The sequence below is a fragment of the Lynx canadensis genome, chromosome C2 (genome assembly GCF_007474595.2).
Source record: "Lynx canadensis isolate LIC74 chromosome C2, mLynCan4.pri.v2, whole genome shotgun sequence".
In the NCBI taxonomy this organism is placed as follows: domain Eukaryota; kingdom Metazoa; phylum Chordata; class Mammalia; order Carnivora; family Felidae; genus Lynx; species Lynx canadensis.
The window spans coordinates 85,709,772-85,737,622 of NC_044311.2; the positions used below are offsets into that span (position 1 = coordinate 85,709,772).

The 27,851-nt window shown below is 36.4% G+C and overlaps 1 protein-coding gene and 1 pseudogene across 2 annotated transcripts; one reads left to right on the plus strand and one right to left on the minus strand.

Annotated features, from left to right (window-relative positions):
* Positions 1–2,317: 2,317 nt before the first annotated feature.
* On the minus strand, positions 2,318–26,542 carry PPP1R2 (protein phosphatase 1 regulatory inhibitor subunit 2). Of its 2 annotated transcripts, none has more exons than XM_030328640.1 (6): positions 26,146–26,542; positions 13,808–13,915; positions 11,577–11,654; positions 10,830–10,927; positions 6,038–6,205; positions 2,318–3,863 (listed from the first exon to the last, which is right to left on the minus strand). In XM_030328640.1, exons 1-6 carry the CDS (start codon positions 26,265–26,267, stop codon positions 3,817–3,819), a joined length of 621 nt encoding a protein of 206 aa, XP_030184500.1. In that variant the 5' UTR covers positions 26,268–26,542; the 3' UTR covers positions 2,318–3,816. The 2 variants fall into 2 exon arrangements, with proteins under 2 accessions (XP_030184500.1, XP_030184501.1); XM_030328641.1 differs by having other exon boundaries at positions 10,833–10,927; positions 26,146–26,539.
* LOC115523791 lies at positions 14,354–15,402 on the plus strand (annotated as a pseudogene).
* Positions 26,543–27,851: the final 1,309 nt, after the last annotated feature.

Below are 27,851 nucleotides of genomic sequence, written 5' to 3' on the forward strand. Positions count from 1 at the left end.
GAGAACTAGTAGCTGCCAGCAAGAAGGGGAGCAAGGGGATGGGAAAAACAGATGAAGGGGATTAAGAGGTACAAACTTCCAGTTATAAATTACCAAATATTAAAGTCTTATGTTTAATAAATTACATACAACCTATAACTACTGTGCAGTTAGTTATTGCTACCTTGCCTTCCCTCTTTCAATGGTGAACCATTCTCTTCCTCTTTTAGGAGGAAGTTCAACCATCATGTTCCCCTACTTCTATTTGGTATGTTACTTGAGGGAAAGGAAGTTATAGTGAAATATATTTGAAAATGGTAAACTGTTTTAAACAGATTGTTTATGAAGGATGTCTCCGACTCTTTATTATGATGATCAACATTATTTTAAATCTCCAGGAGAGTAGGGGAATAAAGTACATACTATGTGCAAAGCTTATTTGCTCACGGAATGCTTTCCATATCTCACATATTGTAAGATGCGGGTTTCACGGAACACACTGGAAAATACTGGTTTAGGTACATGTTATGTTTTTATAGGCTAGTTTAGTTCTTACTTCATAATATTGGTTCTATGAAAAAATTATGTTCTGAGTTTTGAAACAACCTGCTTAGGAATAAACTTGCCAAACACAACCAAATCACATGTATTTAGATATCTACAGCCACTGATTATTTGTGCTTGAGATTTTTTTTCTAAGTGGCATATTAACCTCAAACAAAATAAAATTATTCCCAAGTTTTAAGATTAAAACAAGAAATAAAATCTCAAACTAAACACTCTAGAAAAATATTACTTCTATAGCACACAATGTGTATCAGTAATCTAAATAAAGTTTATTTGTAAGATGTAATTTCTAAGATAATTTTCTACATCTGAAAAAGCATGGATAAAGAGGATAATATTTAGTTGGTCTGGATTTGATCCTGTCATTAGCATTTATGAGAAACTGAGATTGAATAACTTGGCCAACAGCTTTTTACTCACTACAAAGTATTAATAAGAACACTTGCTTTGTGTGGTTGTTTTTAAGGATTAGATATTGAAGACCTAGCACAATGCTGGGCAAGAACAAACAAAATGTTCTCAAGAAATGGTAGCTCTTGTTACCATTTCCATCACAAAACAACTGATTTGCTACAATATAGTCCAAGATCCCCTCCTGGTATCCAGAACACTTGACCAACAGAATAGTCCTAAAATAGCCGGATAGCAAGAAAATAAAATCCACAGGCAGAAAATGGTCATACTACTATAGTTTATTACGATGTTTACTATACTAACTTAAAAGAGGAAAAATGTAAATGAAATAAATGTCTAAGGGAAAATCGCACTTTCCTTCCATATTCAATTTATTCTTATTTTAACAATCTTTCATACCATTATATGTCTCAGACTTTAAAGAGCATCACTGCTGAATGTCAGACTGAAAACTGAATAAAAAAGATGATACCCAAAGAGTTAAGCAGAAATGATACGGACTACAAAGTTGAAAATAAAATCTACCTTGGCTAGAACTAAATACTGACAGATAACTTTCTCCATGGAAAATCTAACTTGAACTTATATAAAGATTCATTTTTTACATAGTCCAATATCAAGTCAATGAGGAACTCATGATGAAAACAGTTTTACTCAGTTACATTCAACTACCTAGAATCCTAATGAGCATACCAATTTCCATGTCTTACTCCTCTGAGATAATTAGCTACTTCCTGAAAACAGAAATGAGAGTTTGCCTGTGATTTACATTTTGAGACAGTCTGTAGAAAAGAGTAAGGCAAATCGGTCGTTGAAAGTCTTACCTTTTCCTCACCATATAACAGTTATTTCCACAAATAAAGAGCATGTGGATACTTTCTAAGAACTCAAAATGAGAAAACCAAGAAGTCTTTGTACATGAACATATGTACACACATATGTATATAAGCTTAAATCCCCCAAAGCGGATATAAACCTGGTAAGAATACCTCAACTTTCTAAATTCAGAAAGCAATAAAAACAATCTTGTTTATAAATCAGTGGTATTATGAGCTAGTAAGTTTGTTAGAATACTACACAGCTTAGAGGCACTCTGATTGGGGGCGCGTGGGTGGCTCAGTCAGTTAAGGATCCAAGTCTTAACTTTGGCTCAGGTCATCTCGCAGCCATGAGATCGATCCTCACGTCGGGCTCCACGCTGAGCATGGAGCCTGCTTAAGATTCTCTTTCTCTGTCTCTATCCCTCTGCCCCTTTCCCCTGCTTATGCTCTCTCTCTCTAAAATTAAAAAAAAAACAAAAGCCTCTGATTGGATCCCATTTAAAAAAACGCCATTCAAAATAATAAGCACATTCTTCTAACAGCAAAGAATTCTCCCACTTTTTATTTATTCTGACATATTGGTATTTCCATAAACTTGCAAGTGGAAGATAAGCTGTTCAATAAAAGCCATTTCATATATACAATATACAGAAACTATTTTAAAAGTCTGTTCATATAATGAATTCTTTTAGTACTGACAAAAAATTAAGATACAAATAATTGACTAGAAATGAAACTACCACTAAACTAAGATACACAGGAACTGCACTTCAGCTCAGGAAAAAAATCCAGATCTTACTGTGTTAGAAGAATAAAGTACATTTGTCATAGTATACATTATCATATTCCCTTTAAAGCAGGGACTATTTAAAAATTTTAAATTAAAAACTGTTCAGGATTACTTCTGTCTGTACATTCAGCAATTACCATCATATCACTGGTTACACACAATTCTCTCATCATGCAAAAAACCTGTTAGTCGTTTTCTAAGGTCTAATCAAGTCAAACAATAAACTAATTATAGCAATTTAATTAGCAAGCTGTAAATCAGAGAGGTGTAGAAATTCCGCAGTTCAACTGTATTTCCTGTCTATAGTACAGTGCTATTCAATTTTCTCCATGTATTAGAGCTAATAGGCATTGATACTCAAAATAAAAATTTCATTGTAGCAGCAAATGATAGAATATGTGAGAGAAGGAGGAGTTCCTAATTTCATGCCAGTCTTTATGACCTTTTAAGGTAAAGGACTGTGTATGTGTATGTGGAAAGGAGTAAGAAACAAAAGCAGGAGGTCAAAATAGGCATATAAAGGGAATGTTGAGACCGTATTAGAATTACATTTATTTAAAAAACTGATCTGAAAGTCTGCCCATCAAGTGTACAAAAAACAGAGCAGATGTTAGTGCAAGTTTAACCTGATAATTTATTTGTGAAAAAAGCTAGTTTTGATGAGAAAAAATTCAATCCTGTCCTTGTAAACATAAAGAAACTCAAGGGTAATTTTAAAGATAGTAGGCCAGAAAATGCAACAATTACTCTTATAATCCTTTTCAATTAAACAGACAAATCAAGTTGAAGACACATGTTAAAATACTTCTTAGACTCAGTATTTTATCAGCCTATATAATTGGTTGGTTGCTCCAACTGGATTTGAGTTAAAACAAAAAAACAAAAAAAACTTTTTATAAGAGCTATCACATCTAGAAGTGAATAAATTAGAACCCCCCCAAGAGATATTATTTAACTTCTAAAGCATAAAAAGCTATATAATATCTTATACAAATTAACCAGTGTTCTTATAAAACCTCAGTTTTGGACTGATGACATTATGCTGTATTTGTGGTGAAGTACTAGGCACAAGAATATATGTATCAAGTAGGCATTTCAGTCTAATTAGTCTCTATTTAATTCTTGGCAATATATAATAATTGGTATGCATTTTGGTACTTAAGTCATGAATTGTTGAGAACAAGAAGCAGTGTATTATAGTAACAGGGTTTATATCTGACAATTACAGTGTTGAACAAGTCTTTTCTATGAACTCTGTGATTTGTTTTGCAGTTGGTCACTTGTAGTAGATCCTGCAAAGAAAAAAGAAAAAAAGTCAATATAATTTGTTGTGTACTGCCAACCTTAACTACCTGAGCTAAAGTTCCCTTCCACTGTTATGGATGATAAACAAATGTAAAAACCTAAAAAACAAGTTATATTTGATGTAGCCTAATCAGTCTGACATAAAATCATGTGTATTATTTCCTAAATATTCTAAAAAAATTTTTTAATGTTCATTTATTTTTGACAGAGAAAGAGACAGAGCATGAGTGGGGGAGGGGCAGAGAGAGAGGGAGACACAGAAGAGGAAGCAGGCTCCAGGCTCTGAGCTGTCAGCACAGAGCCTGATGCAGGGCTCAAACTTACAGACTATGTGATCATGACCTAAGCCGAAGTCAGACGCTCAACTGACTGAACCACCCAGGCTCCCCAGGACCTGGAGATTTTAAAAGCCAATTAAGATTTTTTTTTTTAAAAGTCTCAAAAAGAGTAGAGGACAAATAAGGAATTTACTTCCCTATGCCTTATTACAGTCTTTTCTATCCTTGTGGACTTTATAATGCTAAGTAAGATAAATTCCTGTGTAAGGAGTACTTCATCCCTACTGAAGAAAAATCAGGCACTGAGCTAACACAAATTTTAATCATCTATTGTATTTAAATGAAAAAAAAATGTGTTTACATTACTAAAGGTGTGAAATCTAAGTCTTAAAAGCAATGACAGACAAAAGGCCAGAGTTATTTGTCAAAAGCCATGACTTAAAAAAAATCCTGTTAATATTTGCACAGTGGTACTGGTGCAAATTTCCAGCAAATGAGGGGTATTCCTAGTGCTTTGCCATTGTCACTAAGAATTGATATTGAAAGTCTGAGCAGAAATTGATGAAAAGTTATAACCAAAAAAATGTTCACTTTGAATACATAAAAAAATACATCACTGAGATATATAGGTAAATGGGAAACAAAGAGTGATTAGGGTATGTCCCTATTAAAAATGGATAATAAATTTTAAAAGAGGAAGAGAGAGACATGTAACAGTAACTACTTAAAATGTAGTTTGTTCAGTTACATATAATTATAACTAAAAAAAAAAACTATGGTGAATAAAATGGAAATGAAACGCTATATCAAACAAAATGAAAGGCTAAAGCATAATATAGAATAACAAAAACATTACAATTAGGACATGAAATGAGACACAATCATCAGGTCCTACACCACAGACTCCTATTTCATATATGCTCACCAAAACACTAATAATTATTTACTTTCCGGAGATTTAACTATGAGGCACAACAAATAAAGTAACTTACATCTCCAGTTTTCAAGTACAAAGCATCAGTTTTCAAGTACAAAGAGAAGGTAAATGGGCACAAAATCTGCATTAGCGGTATAGAAGATTCACCTACCTTAAATACCAGAATAACAGTTTATTAAAAATAAATAGGGGCGCCTGGGTGGCGCAGTCGGTTAAGCATCCGACTTCAGCCAGGTCACGATCTCGCGGTCCGGGAGTTCGAGCCCCGCGTCGGGCTCTGGGCTGATGGCTCAGAGCCTGGAGCCTGTTTCCGATTCTGTGTCTCCCTCTCTCTCTGCCCCTCCCCCGTTCATGCTCTGTCTCTCTCTGTCCCAAAAATAAATAAACGTTGAAAAAAAAAAAATAAATAAAATCTATTCACTATGATGGATCAAGAGCTGGTAGGTTGCAAGGGCTAACTGTCCGAGACTTAAAAACAAATAGAAAAATCAGCCAGATATTTTATCAATCCAACAGTCAAAAGAATCAACACTGGAAAGATGTGACATACTTTGTACTTGAAAGGATGTTAAATAAGTCTTCCATATTAAAAACAGGTTTCTTTTAAAAAGTTTAAACCTTAGATTGGTATGACAGATAAAATACAATGTGAAACATCAAAAAGAAAACACAGCTTAATGTAAAGATAAACATCACTGCTTAAACCAAGTAAACAAACAAAAAAACCCCAGCCATATACTTAATGCGTGGTCTTAAATCAACCCTGGGCACAAAAACTTTATTTTGAAATTACCCATAGGGCTTGAAATTTTAGAAAGTTTGGCATAAGTGAACTTCAAAAAATTTTTCTGAGGTTCTTCAAACTTATGTGTAAAGCAAAACAAAGTATATTATTTAGGCACAAAGAATCATGAGAGTATCAGTGATGATTTCAGAAACATCTAACCTTGATTTGATTGTTCCACGTTCATGCATTCTTCAGCTGCTGTCTCTGACATTTCTTCATCTTCCTCATCATCATGCAGGTCTTTTGAAATTAATTGTCTAGCTAATTTAATATTCAGTCCTTCATTGTAGTGAAGCTTTCTTTTCATTTCAAATTGTCGCTTTTTTTCTACAAGATACAAAAAGTAGGCTTAGGAAGTCTTTAGCTCAAGGACTAGGAAACTACAGCCTCCATCTGTCTGGTCAATAAACTATTACTGGAACACAATCATGCTAGTTTGTCTTTGTAATGCTTAAGGCTGCTTTTGAACTCAATGGCAGAATGGCAGGGTTGAGTAGGTACAATAGCAACTATATAGCCCACAAAACTTAAACTATTTACTACCTGGCCCGATCTCTTTTAGATGGTTCAAGTACATCTTAAAGGTAGAATAGGAATAAAAGCCCTTAATAGTTACATTTGTGAAGAAAACTTAAAGATGCAAGAAAAATCTCAAGAGTAGAATGAGAAAAAAAGCAAGGTATATAATACCATACATATGTCAGGTACAAAGCCTGCACGCATTTGTATGCATACACACAGAAAATATAACTCAACAAATAACAGTGGTTATAATTCTGGGTCAAAGAACTATGGGGTAATTTTAGTCTTCCATTTTTATAATTACAAATTCCTTTTAAAATTCCTATTATCCACTAAGAAACTGCCGTGACTTAAGACACTGCTAGCTAAACACATAACCTCATTCCCAGAGTAATTTTAAGAAAAGGCTATTATAAGGCACAGTGAAGTGACCCTAGACTATTCTTTCATTTATGGTCTTCAGCACAGATATACAAAGTTAGCGGCAAATAAATATAACTGATATTTTGTAAATAGCATTTAAACATTAACTGTTTATGAAGAAATAGTTCTGAGATTTTAAAACTTCTTAGACCAGTAAATAAAAAAAAAGGGGGAGGGTGACATAAAATTGCCAACTGTTTATTCTGTCAAACAAGAGCATTAAAATTCATTTGCAATAGTTTTATTACAGTATTCATTAAACCATTTCAATGCCAAAAAAGCATAGAGAAAGCTCAGAATAAGACTACTCAAAGTACTTTCTCAATCTCCTCTAATTCCCTCTAAGTTTTCACCATCATTTGCACTTACAGATGCCTTACACTTATTTATGTTTCAAAAGTAGGCATTTATAGTTCTTGTTAGTATTGATCAATCACTTTTCAGCCTCTATTTGGGTTGGAAGAAGGCAAGTTCTGAGACTAACAGCCATCTCAGTATTCCATAAACATTTGTTTCAAACTACCAAGATCTTGCCAGGCATCTTTCTTCTTCTCTATTTAAAAATTACTTTTGTGATTTGATTATTGTTTGAGAATATGATACGGTAGAAGGAAGCAAAATTTAAAAAAGAGGCCAATAAAAAGACCAAATCCTCATGACTAAATTTTTAGTGATGCCTTTCAAGTATTCAGATGATGCAAAAACCAATGATAAAAAAACATACAAAAAATGGTTTTACAAACTTCCAGTGACAAAATAAGTCATGGAGATGTAAAATACAGCATAAGGAATACAGTCAGTAATACCATAATAACATTGTCTACAGTGACAGATTGTGACTATATTTATCATGGACTGAGTAGTGTATAGAGTTGTTGAATCAGTATGCTGTGTGTCTGAAACTAATGTAACATCAATTATACCTCAATAATAAATTCTTAAAAATGGTTCTGATTGCCTCCAATACCAGATATATTTACTAAAAAGGTAATATTTATCATTACAAAGCAACATACATTTATGGCAGAAACTTAAAAAAAAACAATTTCCTCACTCAAATTACCATTAACTTTAGAGCATTTTCTAAAAATGTTTTTTCTGAAAATAACTCATATATTTTTATATATGCTGTTTTTTCACTTACTCTATAGTTAGGATTACCATATGTCCCTGTTTGTCCAGGCAAGTTTAGTTTATGTGCACCATCTGATGAAATATAGTATGACCCTTTCTTTCATTCTAAAATGATCCCGAGTTTAGACAATAAGGTATATGAAGATATAGTAAAATTCTGCCACGTACATAACAGATTTATGTAAGTTTTAAATGGTTGTAAAGTACTGAGTTACCATTTAATCCTCTATTCTTGGGTGAAAGACTTCTGATTCCCCACCTTTGTATTTTCAGTTTTTATAGTGTAATACACATACATTTTTGTGTTTCGGTTCTATTATTTTCTCAATATGAACTAGTGTTTTTTGCAAATCATGCATCAGGACTCTTTAGTGAGTCACAACCAGCATTTTTAGAAAATGAAAACAGAATAAACTGAATTGCACTACATATAGTAAAGGTGAGTACTGTTTTGTGAAATTTTTCTTTTTGTAATTTATGCATACATGTATACTGAGTAGGATTTTGTAAAAAATGTTTACAAAACATTGGAACAGACTCTGGAAAACTGAATTGCTAGATCAAAGGGTGTCATTTTCTTCTAAAGCTTGGGGCTCATATATTGCTATACTGCCCTCCAGAAAAGCCAAACCATTTTTCATGCCCACCAACAGTGTATCAGTAACTTATTTCTCCACATTCACAGCCAAAGAAAAATTGTCATTCATTCTAATCTTTGTTGATCTGAAAGGAAAGAAAGGTACTAAGATGCTGTTTTAATTTGTAGTTTCTTCTTCCAAGGAGTTGATGTTACCGTGTTTCTTGTGAACACTATTGATAGTCTAAGAAAATTATTTAAATTCTAAGAGATGTTGAATTTGGTTTTGCTTGTTACAGATATATCCTAATTTTACAATATTTAAAATGTATGACATAAATTTAAAATATGCAATCTATTCATTTCATAGAAAAATGCTAATACTACTGGTCTCAATCTTCTTTGAATATTTATGCCCATTTTATCTGCAATCCTTGTATGGTAGAGAAACACATTGCAAAGAGTACAAGGACATTAAGATTTCAGCACTGGCTCTAACAATAATCAACTCTCCATGTGAACTTCACAAGTCAGTCTCTTTTGTACACTTTTTTTAAACTATTCTATAAAATAATATAATGCGGAACATACCAATTATTTAAATTATTAAAAGTTATTATTCACTGAACACTTACAATATCAATCAGTGTTAAGTGCTTTAAATCCTTTATCTTATTTAATGCTCGCATTACCTCTAAATATTGTTATAGATCCCAATTTGAAATGAAGAAACTGAAGTTCAGAGAAATTACAAATTAGACAAGAGATACCTGGAGTACAAATTTAGATTTGTCTGACTCCATAGCCTGTATCTTAATTGTTATACTATCAGTTACAAGATAATTTTTTCTAAGAATTTCTACCAATAAACAAAGATTTTCAAATATGTAATTTGTTTAAAAGCAATAAACACCTACATGAGTCAGTAACTCTACCAGTAGGAACTGAACTTTTGAAATTGTAATCAAATTGCTCCCCCTGCTGGCTAATCCATGAAACTACAATTTGAGGAAAAATCCCTTAATGAAAACTGACAGTATAGATTAATAATAAATTCCTTTTCTCAACAGATCATGTTTTCAAGAGAATAATGAGGAATCTAGGTCTAGAAACAACTTCTATTTGAAACTGTTTTCAAGGGTCTTTTGGAGTATATTTTTGTAAAGTAATTAGGAAGTCACTGAGGGTAGAAGACCTATAATACAACTGGAGATTAGGCTATCTGTATATGGCTCCTTTGTATAACAATTAGGCTCAGACCCTCATAGTTTGTTGAATATGCTATATTCTGAAGATGACAGACAGGAATAACAAATTATATCTTAGGAGCTACACATGACAAAGATCTTGAGGATTAAGTAGCAAAATATTCAAAATCTTAGCCGTACAATTTCAGAACTCTTTTACAGTACAGGTAACATCTGTGGCTTCAAGTACACTACTACTCTCTTTTTCTTTTTGTGAGCGTACGTGTGTTTTACTTGCATTGTTTTCCCTATATAGGTAGGCTTGGCTTTTCCTTTTAAAAATAGTTAAAAACAAACTATATAAACAATCTTAATTCTTGAAAAAACTATACATTGACATGGTCAAAAAGTTTAAAAAGTAACAAAGTGAAATATCTTGTCTTCTTACCTCCACAGATAACCAGTGTTATTTGTAAAAACAGAAACCGTGAGTAGGTAGCAATGCCTTAACTGTCTATCTACTATGTGGGCTACAAGAGCCTCTTCCAACCCTGTTGAGAGAGCTCTTTATCTCCTTGTCTATGATATTACTGTTCTTTTTGTTCAATGGGACCTAATAAAGATCTTCACTCTACATCTAATCATCTTGGTTCATTTGGTAAGTTTCACTGCTGTCTTAAAAAAAAAAAAGAAAAAGCACAAGCAATTGGGAAATTAGCTCTCACTGCTATACATTTTAAGATCACCCAAATATTCAAAGACTCTAAAGCATTAATTTACTAAATACTTACTGAGCATCTACTCTATACCAAATAGTAAAAAAAAGGTACAAAGAAAATAACACTTACAAAAAGTTGGTAATATTTTCCCAAATTCTTGCAATGGGGGGGGGGGGGGGGAAGGAGATTTTTTATCCAATAAACCCACACAAGCAGAATCTGAATTATAAAAATGTTGCTCCCTAATCCCTCCACCATCCACTTCCTCAAAAGGAAAACCACTTGACAACCTTCAAATAATGGATTATTAAATAAATTTATTATTAAATAATGAATTCATTTTAGCAAAAATTATTAGCACACTGCTAAAAGCAGTAAAGGAAATCAACTACCTTGTTCTTCAGGTGAGAGGTCACTATCCTCATCTTCACTGCTTTCTTGTTCATGAACCCGATACTTTGGCTCTGAGCCTTCAGCAGCAGCTAATCTACACAACAATCATTTACAAAGACATCAACACTGTGATATTCTTTTACTGAGTGTCTCATTCAACTTCTCAGTCTCATAAAAACATTTAAAGATCATTAATATGCTAGCTATAACCTGATGAGGAAAATAAAATAAAGTGGGAATGAGTACAGAAACCAGTAAGCAACAAGAACAGTGGAGGGTGACAGAAATCAATGAACAGCAAAGGAATAGAGCTTTTTCTTTATGAACCCACTTATTTTTGCCTTTCTTACTTCAATCCTTTTTAAAGTTTATTCATTTTTAAGAAATCTCTAGATGCAGACCCAATATGGGGCTCAAAATCATGACCCCAAGATCAAGAGTCCCATGCTTTTGACTGAGCCAACCAGATACTCCATCTTACTTAGATCTTTAAAACACAGGATATTAAAAAAAAAAAAAAAAAAAGCATAGGGTATTGACAAAAGGAACCTGTGTACCAGCCTCTAGTACTCTCATCATCTTTCTGCTACCTGCATACTTTGATTTTAATCTAGAAACAAGTTGCTATGAAAAATCCAGATAAATTTAGCACATGATTTTTCACACTTGTACAAGTGGAATGCATTTAACTCTGCACAATTAAACACAAGTAAAAATGCTTCATAGTAGTCTTCAGTACTTACTTCTTAGCTAAGATATCTGGGGTCAAGGCTTCAGTGGTTTCTGAATCACTCAATGCATCTTCATCATCACCTACCATACTAGAATGACAGCACATTATAATTAATACCTGAACTATAATTTTTCAAGCAGAAAAGCAAGGTAGAGAACGGTAATTCTATTGATTTAGTTGTATCAACATATTTATAGCTCTGTTGTCATCTTCAAGCCTTAATTTTGTTTCTATTTCATGCAGATATTTAAAAATTCAGCACTAATCAAGAAAATCCTCAAAATGATCTACTGTAGCCATGAAAATAAATATTAACAACTCGAATCATTTGTAAAAAATAAAAATACTCCAATTATTCCATCCAGTGGGAGGAAACAAATATGTAGGAAAACAATAACAAAACCACTGTCTGGTTTCAGAATATGTATTTGTACATCAACCTGAAGACAGAAACAAATGATCTATATAGACATAAGGTTAGGTAAAATACCATAATTAGATCCTAAAAGACCTTTCAGAAAGTTAAAAAGCTATTTATATTTAGCTTTCCGAATCTAACTCTAATAAAACATTTTCTCCCCACTTAATTACAAACATGGGCATCTTTAATTCTCAAGTTGCTGAAAAAAGCAGAAGTCACCTATATTTTTAAAAAATGCTGATTTATACCTTTTCTGGTTGAGGAGACAAGTTAAATAAGTGCTATAGTTTAGATAATGCTCTTTTTTCCATGGGAAGTTGAAATAAACTCATTTATATTATTGGATATAATTAAACGGAGGAGGATAAAATAATCTATCAATTTGCAAAACTTCTACAGACAACTCTAGGTTATGCTATAAAATTTACAGACGAATCATATGTGTTTGTGTGTGTATATATACACATACGTACATATATATAGAAGCATAACTTCTGTACACTGTGAAATTTTTTTAAGTTTAGTTATTTGAGAGAATGAGAGAGAGAGAGAGAGAGAGAGAACAGGGGAGGGGTAGAGAGAGAGAATCCCAAGCAGGCTACACATGAGCAGCACTGAGCCCAACATGGGGCTCGAATTCATGAGCCGTGAGATCATGACCTGAAATCAGGAGTTGGACACTTAACCAACTGAGCCACCCAGGCACTCCAACAGTGTGAAATTCTTTAGTATAACATGATTAGATCTATTAAAAGCATCTTCTTCTATTAAATAAAACTCTTTTTAAAAAGGGCCATTAAAGAAATTGGTAAAACTGAGCACTAAGTTGGGGCGCCTGGTGGCTCAGCTGGTTAAGCAGCCGACTTCAGCTCAGGTCATGAGTTCAAGCCCCATGTTGGGCTCTGGGCTGACAGCACAGAGCATGGGAGCCTGCTTGGGATTGTTTGTCTCCCTCTCTCTCTGCCCCTCCCCAGCTTGCACTCTGTCTCTGTCTCTCAAAAATAATAAACATTTAAAAAAAATTTTTTTTTTAAAAAGAGCACTAAGTCAATAAAAGCAAAGCACGTGTGTGTGTGTGTGTGTGTGTGTGTGTGTGTGTGTGTAGCCTCAATTACTTAAGGACCAAATAACTTTGACAACTCCCAGAGGAAGGATATAGGTAAGGTAAGGGTGGGGGGGGGGGGAAGCAGTACCTAATAAAATACCATTCAGATTTATTATATTTTAAATATAAACAGTCTAAAAATAATGCCTATGACTGTTTTTTTCAGTCACATACAATTTTAATTCTTTTCGGATAGTTATTTCTAACCAACACAGATAATAAAGGATATCTATCTATTACAATTATTGAAAAGGAAGAAAGCCCTGATTTTTGCTTCTAGTACAATAAAAGCTTTAAGACATGTTTTATATTATATACTTGTAATTAGAAAAACAAGGGCATTAACTTTTCATAAATAATATGTCTATTTCTTCCCTCAAGCTTTATTAGTATTGAGTTTCAGTACCTGTACCTATTTCATTATCTCTTTCTACCTTTGTCACAATCTTCATGTTTATTCCTGTTTTTAGTGTTTTTACTAGGGACCACTGAGTTACAACAAACATTTACTACTACAATTATGATGTACAAATGGATCCCCCAAATTTTAAAGTTACATATTACTTATACTATTATACAAAAATATTCAGTTAAGTTACTGATTAGTGCTCCAGTAGCAAGTATAAAATCTTTCAGAAACTTAAATCAGCTGTTATCCAGAAGCTCAAATCGAATGCAAAATGGAAGTAAAAAAGGAATGTCTGGGAAACATTACCTATGGTAAGGAGTGCTAGGTTCATCTATTTTCATTAAACCATAGTCTTTGTCTGCTGGATGATATGTCGCCAGGATATTCATTTCATCCCACTTCTGGGATTTTTTACTAAAATTAAAAAGAAAAACAAATTTCCTCAGTGAAGTAAAAGATAAAAAATGTGCACATCTAAAGTTCACAAACATCCAAATCCCACATTTCAACTTCTATTTGACTGCTAGCTTCTATTTTTACAAATACTTTCTTGGAATAGAAAGTGACTTAGGGTAAAAGCCTAAGTAATTACAATAAATGTCAGTAAATATTTTATAGAATATTTAGTGCCCACATATTAAAAACACTATTTAGAATCTTCACCAGGCATTCAAGACACTATTACGTTATGACATGCTTAGTCTTATCTGACCTATGGAATTAACAACAGCAAAAAACCTGAAATTTACACACTGCATGATATTAGTTGAGGATTTTTCATCTACTAGTAACCATTCAATAAAAAACAACAAGATGTTTCCAGGCCCTGAGCTTGGGGTGCCTCTGTTCCTCATGGTGGGACACCTGGTTTCCGCTTTGGCCTTCTTGTCCCTCCAGGCAGTGGAGGCGATAGGCAATGGAGATGATGGGCAGGGAAGGCCAGAGCCCAGCTGGGTTGACCCTCAGACCTGGCTGAGCTTCCAAGGCCCTCCCAGTGGGTCAGGAATGGGACAGGGGGTTTGGGCCAGGCCCTGAGATGTGGGGGATTCCCCCACGCCCGCATGCTGTATGAATTCTGAGGGGAGATGGCATACTGTGGACCTCAGGTTGGAGGTCCTGGCAGCCTGGAGACCTCTCAGCTGGAGGGTGAGTGGGGAGCCAGGGTGGACAGCAACTCTGAGGGGGCCTCCCCCAATCTCTGCGGTGCCCCACCTGGGGCTGTGAAGCTTGAGCAAAACCCTAAGGAGTCCCAGGACATCAAAGCTCTGCAGACCTGGAACAATTTGCCAAGCTCCTGAAGCAGAAGCGGATCACTCTGGGATATGCTCAGGCCAATGTGGGGCTCACCCTGGAGCTTCTCTTTGGGAAGATGCTCAGCCAAATGACCATCTGCTGTTTTGAGGCTCTGAAGCTCAGTTTCAAGAACATGTGTAAGCTGTGGCCCCTGCAGAAGTGGGTGGAGGAAGGTGACAACAACAAAAATCCACAGGAGCTATGCAAAGCAGAGACCCTTGGGCAAGCCCAAAAGAGAAAGCAAACAAGTGTCAAGAACTGAATGAGAGGCAACCTGGAGGACATGCTCCAAAACCTACCCTGCAACAGATCAGCCACACTGCCCAGCAGCTCAGGCTTGAGAAGGATGTAGTATGAGTGTGGTTCTGCAATCGTTGGCAGAAGGGCAAACAAGCAGTGACTGTTCGCAACAAGAGGATTCTGAGGCTCTGCATCCCCTTTCTCAAGGGCACCAGTATCCTTTCCTCTGGCACCAGGGCTCCATTTTGGTACCCCAGGCAGTGGGGGCCCTCACTTCACTACACTGTACTCTTCAGTCCCTCTCCTTAAGAGTGAAGCCTTTCCTTCCATCTGTCACCACTCAGGTCTCTCCCATGCAAAGTGAGGTGCCAGCCCCGCCCAGGAATGGGGGCCAGAGGAAGGGGGAGAGCTAGAGAAACAAAACCTGGGGTTTGTTCAAACCAGGACTTTAGGATTAAGTTCTTCACTAAGAAAGGATTTGGGAACACAAAGGGTGTGGGGGTAGGGAGTTTGGGGGAAACTGGTTGGAGGGAAGGTAAAGTTCAAGGATGCTCTTGTTTTTAATCCCCACATCACTCATAACTTTCTTAAATAAAGAAGCCTGGACACACACAAATAAATAAAAACAAAAAACACCAAAGCTTTCCTTGGCCTAATTTTTTCAAAGATTTTCAAAACAATAAAAAGAATTAGAACATAAAACTGTAGAGAATACCTCACTAAATTTAAATACCATTAATAAAGATTTAGGTTGCAAATAAAATTACAGTTCAGTTTTTCTTTAATCTAGAAAAATAAGAGTTTGCTAAGAAATGGTATATTCAGAGCACCTGATATAAATTTACTTAAGAGAAATACGAACAAGTGTTTTATAAACATTAGTTAACATCCATTCAACAAAATATTTACACATCTTTTAACGTGCTAAATAATTAGATGACTTAACTATAAATTCTTCTGATCTACTCATTAAAAGAGACATCAAAGACCTCTCTGCCACCCAAAAATATTTTTCTCATACACAGTTTGTGCCTTGGTTATATACTTGAAAATAAAACTACTGTAAAAAATCAATGTAGATTTTACACAGATTCAAATCTTTTCTGCATTTGTCCACACTGGTGAGGTTTTTGTAGTGAGATATTGGTGAGGTATTTTTAATTTTCCTAAATGCACCAACATCCAGATTGAAATGCTCTTGAAAAATTACATTATTTAAACTTTAACACCATATTCCCTTCATGCCTTGAGTTACCTCAAAATTTTATGTGCCTACTCATGGCAGGTGAGCCTTTTATGTTCTCTTGCTTTCTCCTCCAAAGCACCCCTGCATCCCTATCTCAGACTAAACACTTTTTTCTTCTTCCTATTATGGTAAAATATGTATAACATAAAATTCACCATTTTAAACCATTTTTAAATGTACAGTCGTTCTGTGGCATTAAGTACATTCACACTGCTGTGAAACCACCACCACCACCCAATCTCCAGAACTTTTTCATCTTCCCAAACTGAAACTCTACCCATTGAACCCTGACTCCCCATTCTCCCCTCTCCCAGCCCCAGGTACCCACAATTCCATTTTCTGTCTCTATGAATTTAACTACTCTAGGTACCTCATGTAAGTAGACTCATAAAGTATTTGTTCTTTTGTGACTGGCTTATTTCACTTAATGTCTTCAAGGTTTATCTGTGTTGTGGCATGTATCAAAATTTCCTTCCTTTTTAAGGCTGAATATTCCACGACAGACTAAGTACTTTTGACTACAAGTTCCTTACCCTTTGTTTTATCAAGAGGCAAAGGTTGGCCCAGACATACTCCACAAGTGACTAAGACTACAATTCTCACTTTTCCCCCAAAAGCAGTCAGAAATTACCTAATGTCTCTTCGCCATGAAACAGGTAAAATCTTAAAAGCCTGTTACAAAGTTAAAAATTAAGACATATGGGTCCATCACTGGAAGAACAGAAACAAGATTTCTTCTTTGAAGAGTTGCTTTTTTTCTTTTTAAAATTCAGGATGGGATGCACCTGAATTTTCAACTAATCAAATTTAAATCTCACTAGTATTTAAAAAAAAAAACAAAAACAAAAACTTGATTGAACTAAACTGGAAAAATAGACACTGCTTTATAATATTGATTTCTTTAGAGGTCTAGTTGCTATCTATCGAGTAATACATAACTGGTCTTGGGGCAGAAAAAACAAAACACAGTTTAACTGGGAGACAGATATTTAAGGTTCAAGTCTCAGTTAGTTACTCTTCACTAGTTCTAGGACTATAGGCAAGTCCAACAAACACCCTGCTTTGGGCTATATTTATTCTACATGGAAATTATAATAAAATGGAGTTTTAGTAAGTCTTCCTTACAATACAGGGTTGTTGAGATAATCAACTGAAATACTGTCTGTGAAAACAAAATTATACAAGTACCATGAAAACATAAGGAGTTTTTATGATTTAAAAAAAAAATTTTTTTTAATGTTTATTTCTGTGACAGACAGAGCATGAGTGGGGGAGGGGCAGAGAGAGAGGGAGACACAGAATCAGAAGCAGGCTCCAGGCTCTGAGCTGTCAGCACAGAGCCCGGCGCAGGGCTCGAACTCACAAACCGTGAAATCATGACGTGAGCCAAAGTCGGTCGCTCAACCAACTGAGCCACCCAGGTGCCCCTTATGATTTTAAAATCTAAAGCTTTGGGTTAAAAATCCTGAAATCATATCTCACTTAGCACTATAGAGAATGGGCTGAAAAGGGCATTCTGAAAAGACGTTTAAAGTTGCTTTTGAACTGGATACCGTCCATCTTGCCCTGTAAGACTCAACATTTAAATGATTTTGAAATATTTAAGATCTGCCACAGAATGAATTTTTCTAAAAAAACAACCTGTTCTGTATTTGACTAAGTCTACTGTTTCAGACATTTTGCTAAACACTTCTTATCTATACGTTTCTGTGAATTTAGAAAGCAAATGACTAGGTCGGCTCATGGTCATAGTCTATATAAGGAAACTCACAGTGAAGAGATACATTTCTGAAGATTTAGGTAACAGACATGATAAAGGAGCTCTGATTAGAAGAGTCACAAAAGAAACAAACATACACAAGCTTTAAGAGAATTAAAGTCTGTGAAGAAAGCAATTCAATTAATAAACAAAAGGGAGACTTATGATACCGTAGCTAATGTTCCCTCCTGAGAAACAAGTGTCTCTGAAATGACAGCTGGAGTTAAGCGTGAGTCAGAAACAAAAGCACAGGTAAAAGTTTCATAAAACCTGTATTAATAGACAGTCCTATTAAGACTTCCTATTAAAGATACTGTGAAAGAAAACTAACACATCCATATATAAAGTTTGAAAGCTGGCAAAACTAAAGTGTGTAAGGATGTATGCTTATATGATTACCATAAAAGTCAGGAGACTGATTATGTTGGGGGTGGGGGGAGGAAAGAGTGTGACCGGAAAGGGCAGGGGACATTTCTGAAGTAATAGAAATATTTTTTTTTCTTAAACAGGATGGTGGTTACAGGGGTTTTTATAATATATAATAATTTTATAACATAAATAATTTATAATTTTATAATTTCTTAAACTTTAGAATTACATTTAACACACCTTTCCGTACGTGTATTATGTTACAACAAAATACTTAAATATAAACACATATTAATGACATTGTTAGGTACTTCCTAACTTCAAAGAAAACAAGTTACTTCCTAAACGATGTTAACAATATTGAATTAAAAATGACAATTTATCATCATTACTTCTTAGGACAGGGGAATGATAGACCTTTGGAGTTTAAGAGGTTCTTCTAATGGGTGGGAAACCAAACACCCTATACATCTATTTTGTGAGATAATATGAGAAAAAGAACTGTAGGATACAAGCAGAAATAATGTTTCCTTGGAGCACCCGGGTGGCTCAGTCAGTTAAGTGCCTGACTTTGGCTAAGGTCAGGATCTCATGGTCTGTGAGTTCCAGCCTGGCATTGGGCTCTGTGCTGACAGCTCAGAGCCCGGAGCCTGCTTCAGATTCTGTGTCTCCCTCTCTCTCTGCCCCTCCCCCGCTCATGCTCTCTCTGTCAAAAATAAACATTAAAAAGAAATTTTTTTTAAAGAAATGTTTCCTTAAAATTAAGGATAATAATTAATAATCACAATACCAGCACCTGAACCCATTAACAATTTTGATTTCTGCATATTCTTTCACTATAGGAAATAATATGTATTATATAAAAATATATAAGCTATCAGTATATATATAAAAACACATACACAGCCTACATACACATACAAAACAATAAGTATATAAAATAAATATACTGATACGGAAGCTATTACTATATATATTTTAGCATAATAAGCCAAGTTGAAAATAGCAAATAGAAAAATTGCATTTTCTAGTCGTTAATTTTTTTTTTTTTAAGGTTTTATTTTTTAAGTAATCTCTACACCCAACTTGGGGCTTGAACCTTACAACCGGAGATCAAGAGTCGCATGCTCCACCAACCGACTCAGCCAGGCTTCCCTCTAGTCTTTTTTTTTTTTTTTTAAGTTTTTTTTTAATGTTTATTTATTTTTGAGAGAGAGAGAGACAGAGCATGAACGAGGGAGGATCAGAGAGAGAGGGAGACACAGAATCCGAAGCAGGCCCCAGGCTCTGAGCTGTCAGCACAGAGCCCAACGTGGTGCTCGAACTCACGGAGCGCGAGATCATGACCTGAGCCGAAGTCGGACACTTAACCAACTGAGCCACCCAGGCGCCCCTAGTCTTTTTTAACAAATGCACAAGACTCAATAATAAACTGTTCACCTAATGTTAGATATTTATATTAAATCCAAGATTTTCCTATTTAGAATAAAGGAGAAATGACCATATTTGGGCACATTCTATTCAATGATATTTTTAGGATAATTTGCTAGGATAGGTATATCTAAGTTAAAATGTATTAAGGGCTTTATAGTTCTTGATATTGACAATATGGAGTGTCATGTTGTAAAAGTTTTACCTTTTATTTATTTTTTAAATGTTTATTCATTTTTGAGAGAGACAGAGCACGAGTGGAAGAGCAGCAGAGAGAGACGGAGACAGAATCTGAAGCAGGCTCCAGGCTCTGAGCTGTCAGCACAGGGGTCCCATGCAGGGCCTGAACCCGTGAAGTACAAGATCATGCCCTGAGCCAAAGTCAGACGCTTAACCGACTGAGCCACCCAGGCGTACCCATCATAAAGTTTTAATAGAGAGAACAATACGTAATGTTCCCAATCATCACCAAACTTTGCCAAGATTGGGTATTTGTGCATGTGTTTTCTCCACCTGAGCAGGTATAAATCAGTATTTAAAAGGGTGGCTCAGTCAGTTGAGTGCCCAACTCTTGATTTTGACTCAGGTCATGATCCCAGGGTGGTGGGATTGAGCCCCTCATCAGGCTCCATGCTCAATGGAGCCTGCTTAAGATTTTCTCTCTCTGTCCCTCTCCCTCACACATGTGCACTCTCTCTAAAAATTAAAAAAATAATTTAAAAAAGCTGGTTTCTTTGTTCATTACCTTATAAATATGGGAAAATGCTTGTTATTTTACTTTCCTTTTATTTTTAAAAGTTTATTTATTTGAGAGAGTGTGCAAGTGCAAGTGGGAAGGGGCAGAGACAGAGGGAGAGAGAGAGGGAGAGAGAGAGGGAGAGAATCCCAAGCAGGATCTGTGCTGTCAGCACAACACAGAGCGTGATACTGGGCTGGACCTCACAAATCGTGAGATCACGACCTGAGTGGAAATCAAAAGTTGGACATTTAACCGACTGAGTCACGCAGGCACCCCTTACTTTCCTTTTATGAATTATGTTTATATACTTTGCCTTTCCACTGGAAACCTTCTGAGTTTGACTAAGTTCTTTACATATGAGTAACTTCTTCACATCTATATAGATTTACAACGATGAATTATATAAAGCACTCAAATTTAAAGATTTAAACCATGTTGTGTATATATAAACCCAAGAAATATATATATAAGATAATAAACCACATTATGTATCACCACATTATATATAGCCCAAAATTTTTGTTTGCCATTTACTCTCCACTATAAATAGAACTAAAGTTTTATATATTCAAAGCTTTACTCCACTTTCTCAACGTAACACTAAGAACAAAAGAAATTCTTAGAATTAATCAGCTCCAAAGAAGATAACAATATCTTGAAAAATCATCAATCTAAATAAGGGCATAAAACAATAGGCTACAAAGCACACCGGAATTCTTAGGGAGAAGGTAGTGAAGTAGAAGAAACTCTCAGCAGAGGACACTAAATATGGAAATAAGCATCTCTAAAGTTTTGGCAGAAGTAACATTAGTTTGGAGTAACAAAATCCAAAAAGCAGGATTTGAGGTTAATTCCAAACTGTTTGTATGACCTGCGGTTCATTCTCTCTACCTAGGAAAAAAAGAGGGACACCACCACTTACACTGCAGATCTGCTAGGAGCACGAAAGCACCTGCTGGTTTCATTTTCCTCCTCCCACTTGGGAGATTGGTTTTCCTGCAGCCTAAATCTGGTCCAGAAAGTCACCCCTTCTCACTTTCACTTTGATAGCTCATATGATGCCACCTCAAAACCTACTTGTACTTCTCGTTGCTTGTGACTTGCTCATTTGATAAGTTTTAGCCACGCTTAGAGTGGGAAGCAAGATTTTGCTTCAAGGTGTTACACTTAATTGCACATTTCAAGAAGTGGTTCTTTCTTTAAATAAGAGATTCAACTTACATAAGTTGACAAAGTACAATACTTTGAAGCTTGACACAATTACTGAACAATTAAAGTAAGAGTTAACAATAAAAGCAATCAGTAATCAAGAAGTCACTTTTGGAAAACTCTGCTCAGTGAGGCTTTGACTATACTCCATATCCCTTTACAGGCAGAAAAAGATGAAGTTGAAGCATGCTTATATGAAATTTTATTAAAGGCAATTAATTCAAGCACAATGTTTTGAAGCAGAATTTGCCTGTATCACCTGAGAGTACCATAGAATGTGAATGGAACATAGTGACTTCAAAGCATACTGTGTAAAACAACCTACTGAGATGTGGGAAAAATTAGACTTCTATATTTATTTCTACTTGAAGACTAACATTTGAGGGTGAGGTACTGAGTTAAAAACTTTACATTTATTAACTCATTTAACAATTAAACTAGGCATGGATATAACGAATAACTCACTGGAAGTCACAGAGCTAGTAACTAGTAGAATCCAAACCCAGGCAATCTAGCCCCAGATTAATCACTAACCTATAACACCTCTCATAAAATAGGCTTTAGTAACATTTCTAAGTTTTTTCTTAATGTTTATTTATTTTTGAGAGAGAGGGAGGGAGAGAGCGAGCGAGCGCGCACGTGCGAGTGGCAGAGAGCAAGGGAGACACAATCCTAAGCAGGCTCCAGGCTCTGAGCTGTCAGCACAGAGCCTAATGCAGGGCTGGAACTCATGGACCATGAGATCATAACCTGAGCTCAAGTCCAATGCTTAACCAACTGAGCCACCCAGACGCCCTGTCTTTAGTAACATTTAACTTCATTATTTTCACCAATTCAAAATGCACACGTTTCTCATTTCAACCTCTCTGAAAACAGTGTATCTTAAAATGGATGGCATCTTATAATTGACAGTATTTTTTTCTTTCTTGGTGGTACATAAAATCATGGTACATCTTAGAATACATGATTTCTTATTTCTGATGAAATGCACATGGCTACTCACCAGATCTGTTATGTTAGACCTTCACAAGTTGTACACTATATTCAAGGTATCCTGATAGAATGGGAATTCCAAAATCATAGGAGATGACAGTGGTGTTCTAATTAGTTGAACAATGTGATAAAATTGAGATTTACCTATAACTGGTTATGTGGATTTACAGATTCTGTCCAGTGGAACTAACCCTCAAAAAATGGTATCTGACAAGTGGTAACTGAAGAAACCATTCATTGACGATAACAGTACCATAACAAGAATAAGAAAATAATAGCACTGAGACATCAAAAAAAGTTTGACAAGAACTGTATAAAAAATATTCCAGGACTATTTGAAATATGGCATTATATGAATCTCACTTTAAGTGTATAATGAGCCTTGAAATATTATCTAATGATAGTAATATATGAGATAAATTATAAACAAACATATTTGAAGCATATTTTTTTCCTACTAAAAAGATACACAACAAAAAGTTTAGAGACCACTGGAATAAGACAACTCAACTTCTGGCCTTAGGGAAAAAAAATCCCTTGGTAACATGTCTCTGTGTTAAATAAAATGTTAAATAATATCCTCATAACTAATGAAACCAGGGTGAAGCAGTGGTATGTGCAGAAAAAGGAAAACTACGACTTAATAAAGGCACCAATAAAAGGTATGGTTACTTGCAGATTCTGAATTTGCAAATATGCCTACTTGATAAAATTTGTAACTCCAAAATCAATACCTGAAGCGTTTTCTCCATCTCTCACAGACATGCACAGAACAGGGAAAAATTTGAGTTGCTCCATGCACATCTTTCCAGCTGTTAAACAAGGGGATACTTTATCTTCTTGCTTTAGCACTCATGTTGTAAGTAAGTGTCTCTTTTGCAGTCCATTTAGTACCACGTTTTTTGTTTTTTTGTTGAATGTATTGTTTTAAATGGCTCCCAAGTGTAGTGCTAAAGTGCTGTCTAGTGCTCTAGGCACAAGAAGGAACCTTGCAGGAACCTAACTCTGTATTTCCCCTTGGAGCAATGGTTCAGTACTCACTAATTCAGTGTCTATGGTTATTATACAGAACAGAACTACTAAGAATAACAAGAATTGACTTAGATCCCTGGTCATTTTCACAGTAATCTGAGATTCTTTTGCCTTATAAAAGGTAAACTATTACACTACACTTACTAGTTTCTGAATTTTCAGTGTATTGTAACTAAGATAGCTATTTATTTTCAGTCCTCTTTACAGGAAAGGGGGAATACTGGTTGTATTTAAATTAAAATCAAAACATTACAAAGAGTGTTCAACTGTTTTTTGTTTTTTATCATTTCTGTTCAAAGAGGCTCTCATAATAATACTGTTTGCATAAGCTATGACATAAACAATGTGGAGTGTATTACCAATAGAATTTTCTTTGCTACATGACTGTAACCATTAACACTGATCATGAAAAAGCCCATCCCCTTTTACTACTTGGAACCAAACATGAACCTCAATGAATTAGAGCTCTGAAGACTTCAGTGCTAACCCTCTCAACTGGACAAGTCAGTCAAAATCATCTACCCTGGAACCTTGTAAAAGGTCCCTTCTAAGTGAATCTGTCCTGCTAGCAGTCTAGGATAGTGGTTTTCAAGGCAGGAAGACCTGGAAGTAAACCCCAGCCAATAACAGAGAGAGGCTAACCCACTGAGTAAGGCCACAGGAAATTATGGCAGATCAAAGTTGAGAATAAGGAGAAGATAAGGAAGCAGAGAAAGAGAAAAACAGTAAGTTACTTGGTAGCCAAACAAAAAGAAACTCAAATTAAGCTTGCCAGTGAGAACCATACTCTTGTGGTTGAATACTCTGAAACTGCATAAGAGCTTTCTGCAGTTTGTTTTGTTTTGTAAACTATCTTGGTCTTCCCGCTATAGCTATGTGCCCGTGAGATTTTTCTTAATTTAGTAACCTACAACAATTCCCCACCAATTCCCCACCAATTCCCACTTGAAGCAGCTTACCCAAAAGACAGGTTTGAAAATTTCCTGTTAGAAAATGTAAGTCAAGCATCCAAAGGCCATGATTCTATGCTGTGATCCTACTTAGTGTTTTCTTTAAGGTAACACAAATTTCCATAAATCTATGTGGTGGGAAATTTGATAGCAGTAGTTCACTGTATAGACCTAAATTGATATTTGAACAGGTTTGCTCTAGTTGCAATATTTTAAATTTTTACAAACATCCTCATTTTACCTTTATGACTTTACAGATTTCAGTAACTTCTCTCCAGAATGAGGAGTCTTTATACTTTTAGGTATCTTAATAACACCGAAGCCCCCTAGCACTTCTAATCCAGTGGTATGTTTTACACTCTACTGTACTACTTATTTTTTCATTGAGCATGGCACCTTGGATATCTTCCTCTGTGCAAATACATCTATCTCATTCTTTTTAAAAGGCTGGTGTATTGTTTCATTATATAAATGTACCATAATTAATATTTCACCAGTCCTTATTAACAGACCTTAGGTTGTTTCCAATCATTTACTGTAACAAAATGCTATTGGGCAACATCTTTTTACATGTGTATGTGTGAGTATGAAAGACTAAAACATCACTAGATCATTTTAAGTTGCTACTCTCTGAACTGTTCTGAGTTTAGTTATGCCTTCCAAGAGGAACAAAGACTAGAGAGTACTCCTAATTCTTGCTGCAGATACAAAAACAATTAGCAGTAAGTATATTTTCATTAAATATAGACCAAAGACTTGGAAAATTTTTGTTCCCCTTGGTGGAGAGAAAATGACAAACCAGGATCTACCATACCAGACTGAGTGAGGCATGATCTTCACCTAAAAAGGAATGACTGTGGAAGCTCAATTAGAAAAATGGGGAAAAGGGTCTCTTTTATGGAGAGGTCTCCTAATGGCTTGAGACCAGATGTTAAAGGGTTCACATAACAAGAAAAGACTTTTATCATTGAAAAATTTTAGATACCTCAGGTACGAAGTTAAGAAATTATAAAAGCTTAACAGGTGAAGCTCCGAAACTTCTTTTTGATTCTTTAATGTTCCTAATTTCCCAAAGTTCAAAGATCAGATGTTTGTTTTACAAAATATTACATCTGCGCATATACTTTTAAAAAAGAAAAAAACAAAAAACAAAAATGATAAACGTCATAGCTCCTGTCTTCTTTAAATCACTCTAGCCGGCACCCTGGCCGGAGGACGGAGACCCGAGCGGTGCCGGAGCCGCATCCACAGAGCTGCCCCGGTCGCCGGTCAGCGCTCAGGCTCGGGGTCGGGGCCGGTAACGGCGGCGGGGAGGAAGGCGAGGCCGCCCGAGCGGGGAGGAGCTTCCCAGGCCCACCCGCGGCCGTCGCTCCCGGCTCTCACCTCAGCTCTTCGTCGACACTCCGACCGGGCTGTTCGGCCGAGGCCACCACAGAGGAAGTCGTAGAACTCTTGTTCTTCAGGATCCCCTTGATGGGCCGATGCGAGGCCGTCGAGGCCGCCATTGCCCGCCGCTCCGGCGGTCGGCTCAGCGTCGCTGCTTGGCGCTGGGTCCAGGAAGGAAAGGGCTGGGCGCGTGCACAGACTCGCCAGGCAGCCGCGGAGCCCGCCTGGGGCTAAAGCGGCCGCACCTGCTGTCGCGGAGACGACTACCGGAGTCGTTGTGACGACACAACGACCCCGACGCCAGGGCCGACGCCGCGCGGCTGGCGGCCCTTCGCGCGCCCTTCGCCACCGACAACTAACCGCGGCCCGCGGAGAGAAGCCGGCCTACTGCCCCAGCGCGGGAGCGACGCCGACGCCGAAGCCGAAGCCAAGCGGACCCGCCCTCTCGCGATATCTAGGGAGGGGCGGGGGCGGGGCGAGAACAAAGCCTACCTCCTCTTGTTCTCGCCCCGCCCCCTCCTGGTCTTTTGGTCCTTTCGATCCTACCCGGGCTCGGTCGCAGAGAGCCCAGGAGCTGTTTTAGAGAATGTTCAGGGGTTTCTGGTTTGCCTCTCGGGAGGAAGAGAGAGAGAGAGGGAGAGCGAGTTACAGCTCTCTCACTCCCACCACTTTATAGGGTCCATATTGTTATTTCTGTTTTATAGATAGGAAAGCTGACGCTCAAGGTGACATTATTCCCCAAAGATACTATCTGATTTTCAGAGAAATGATATATGTGTCCCCTCTTTATTTCCATTTAACCGCATAAAATGTTTTAGCTATTATAAATTCATGGAATATTTGCATTAGAATGCTCCTTAGAGACCTGCTTTGAAATCACAGAATATTGACTTCTATGAAATCATAGAATACCAGCATTGAAATAGTCTAACCTAGTTTTACCATTGGCATAGCTAAAGGACAGAGAAGAGTGACCCAACCACTAATGTCAATTGTAGTGTGCAGTCATAGAACTTGAGACTTCTGACCTCTGGTGTTTCTGGGTCTGGTCTTCCCCCATTTTACCACATTCTCCCTATGTGTTTGTAATCCCATGGAAAAATATTGCAGGGAAATTTTTCTAGAATTGCAGTTTATAATGTGTCTCCCTACAAATTTTAGGAAATTCATTTAAGATACCCAGTTGTCCAACACTGCATAAAATTGGCCAGAAATCTTGGGTGCTGTCTAGGTGGTTCTAAGAAGAATCCCAAAGGAGAAACAAACAAAACCCATACACACACACACACACACACACACACACACACACACACACACATCCTCCCCAAGTTATTCTATGCCTGAGTGTGAAGGAAAGATCTCAGAGAGGACTTTGATAAAAGGACACAGCTTGAGACTCTAAGGTGTCAGGATATGCACAGGATATGCGGGTGTCCAGGTTGTGGATGTTGTAAGGAGATGAAGATTCTGTGGAATGAAAGGGCAGAATTTTTTGAAGCTCTGGTAACAATCTCAGAACCGTGTTGTATATAGTCAAGCTAGGGCTAACAGAGGGAGTGGTGTCCACTCCAGCCCTACCCAGCCTCTCACCATGCAGTGTCAGCATCAGGAGTTGTACAGATTGCAAAGGTAGAAGTCTCAGAGATTAACCAGGTTGCTTCCTGTTATGGATTGAATTGTGTCCCCCTAAAAATAAGATATGT

What these genes read in the sequence shown, in the direction of transcription:
- PPP1R2 (XM_030328640.1), bottom strand. Translation starts at nt 26,267, where the DNA reads ATGGCGGCCTCGACGGCCTCGCATCGGCCCATCAAGGGGATCCTGAAG. An exon ending in AGTGTCGACGAAGAGCTGAG is followed by an intron (nt 13,916 to 26,145) that starts GTGAGAGCCGGG and finishes TTTTAATTTTAG; the next exon opens with TAAAAAATCCCAGAAGTGGG. An exon ending in CCAGATATCTTAGCTAAGAA is followed by an intron (nt 10,928 to 11,576) that starts GTAAGTACTGAA and finishes ATTGTTGTGTAG; the next exon opens with ATTAGCTGCTGCTGAAGGCT.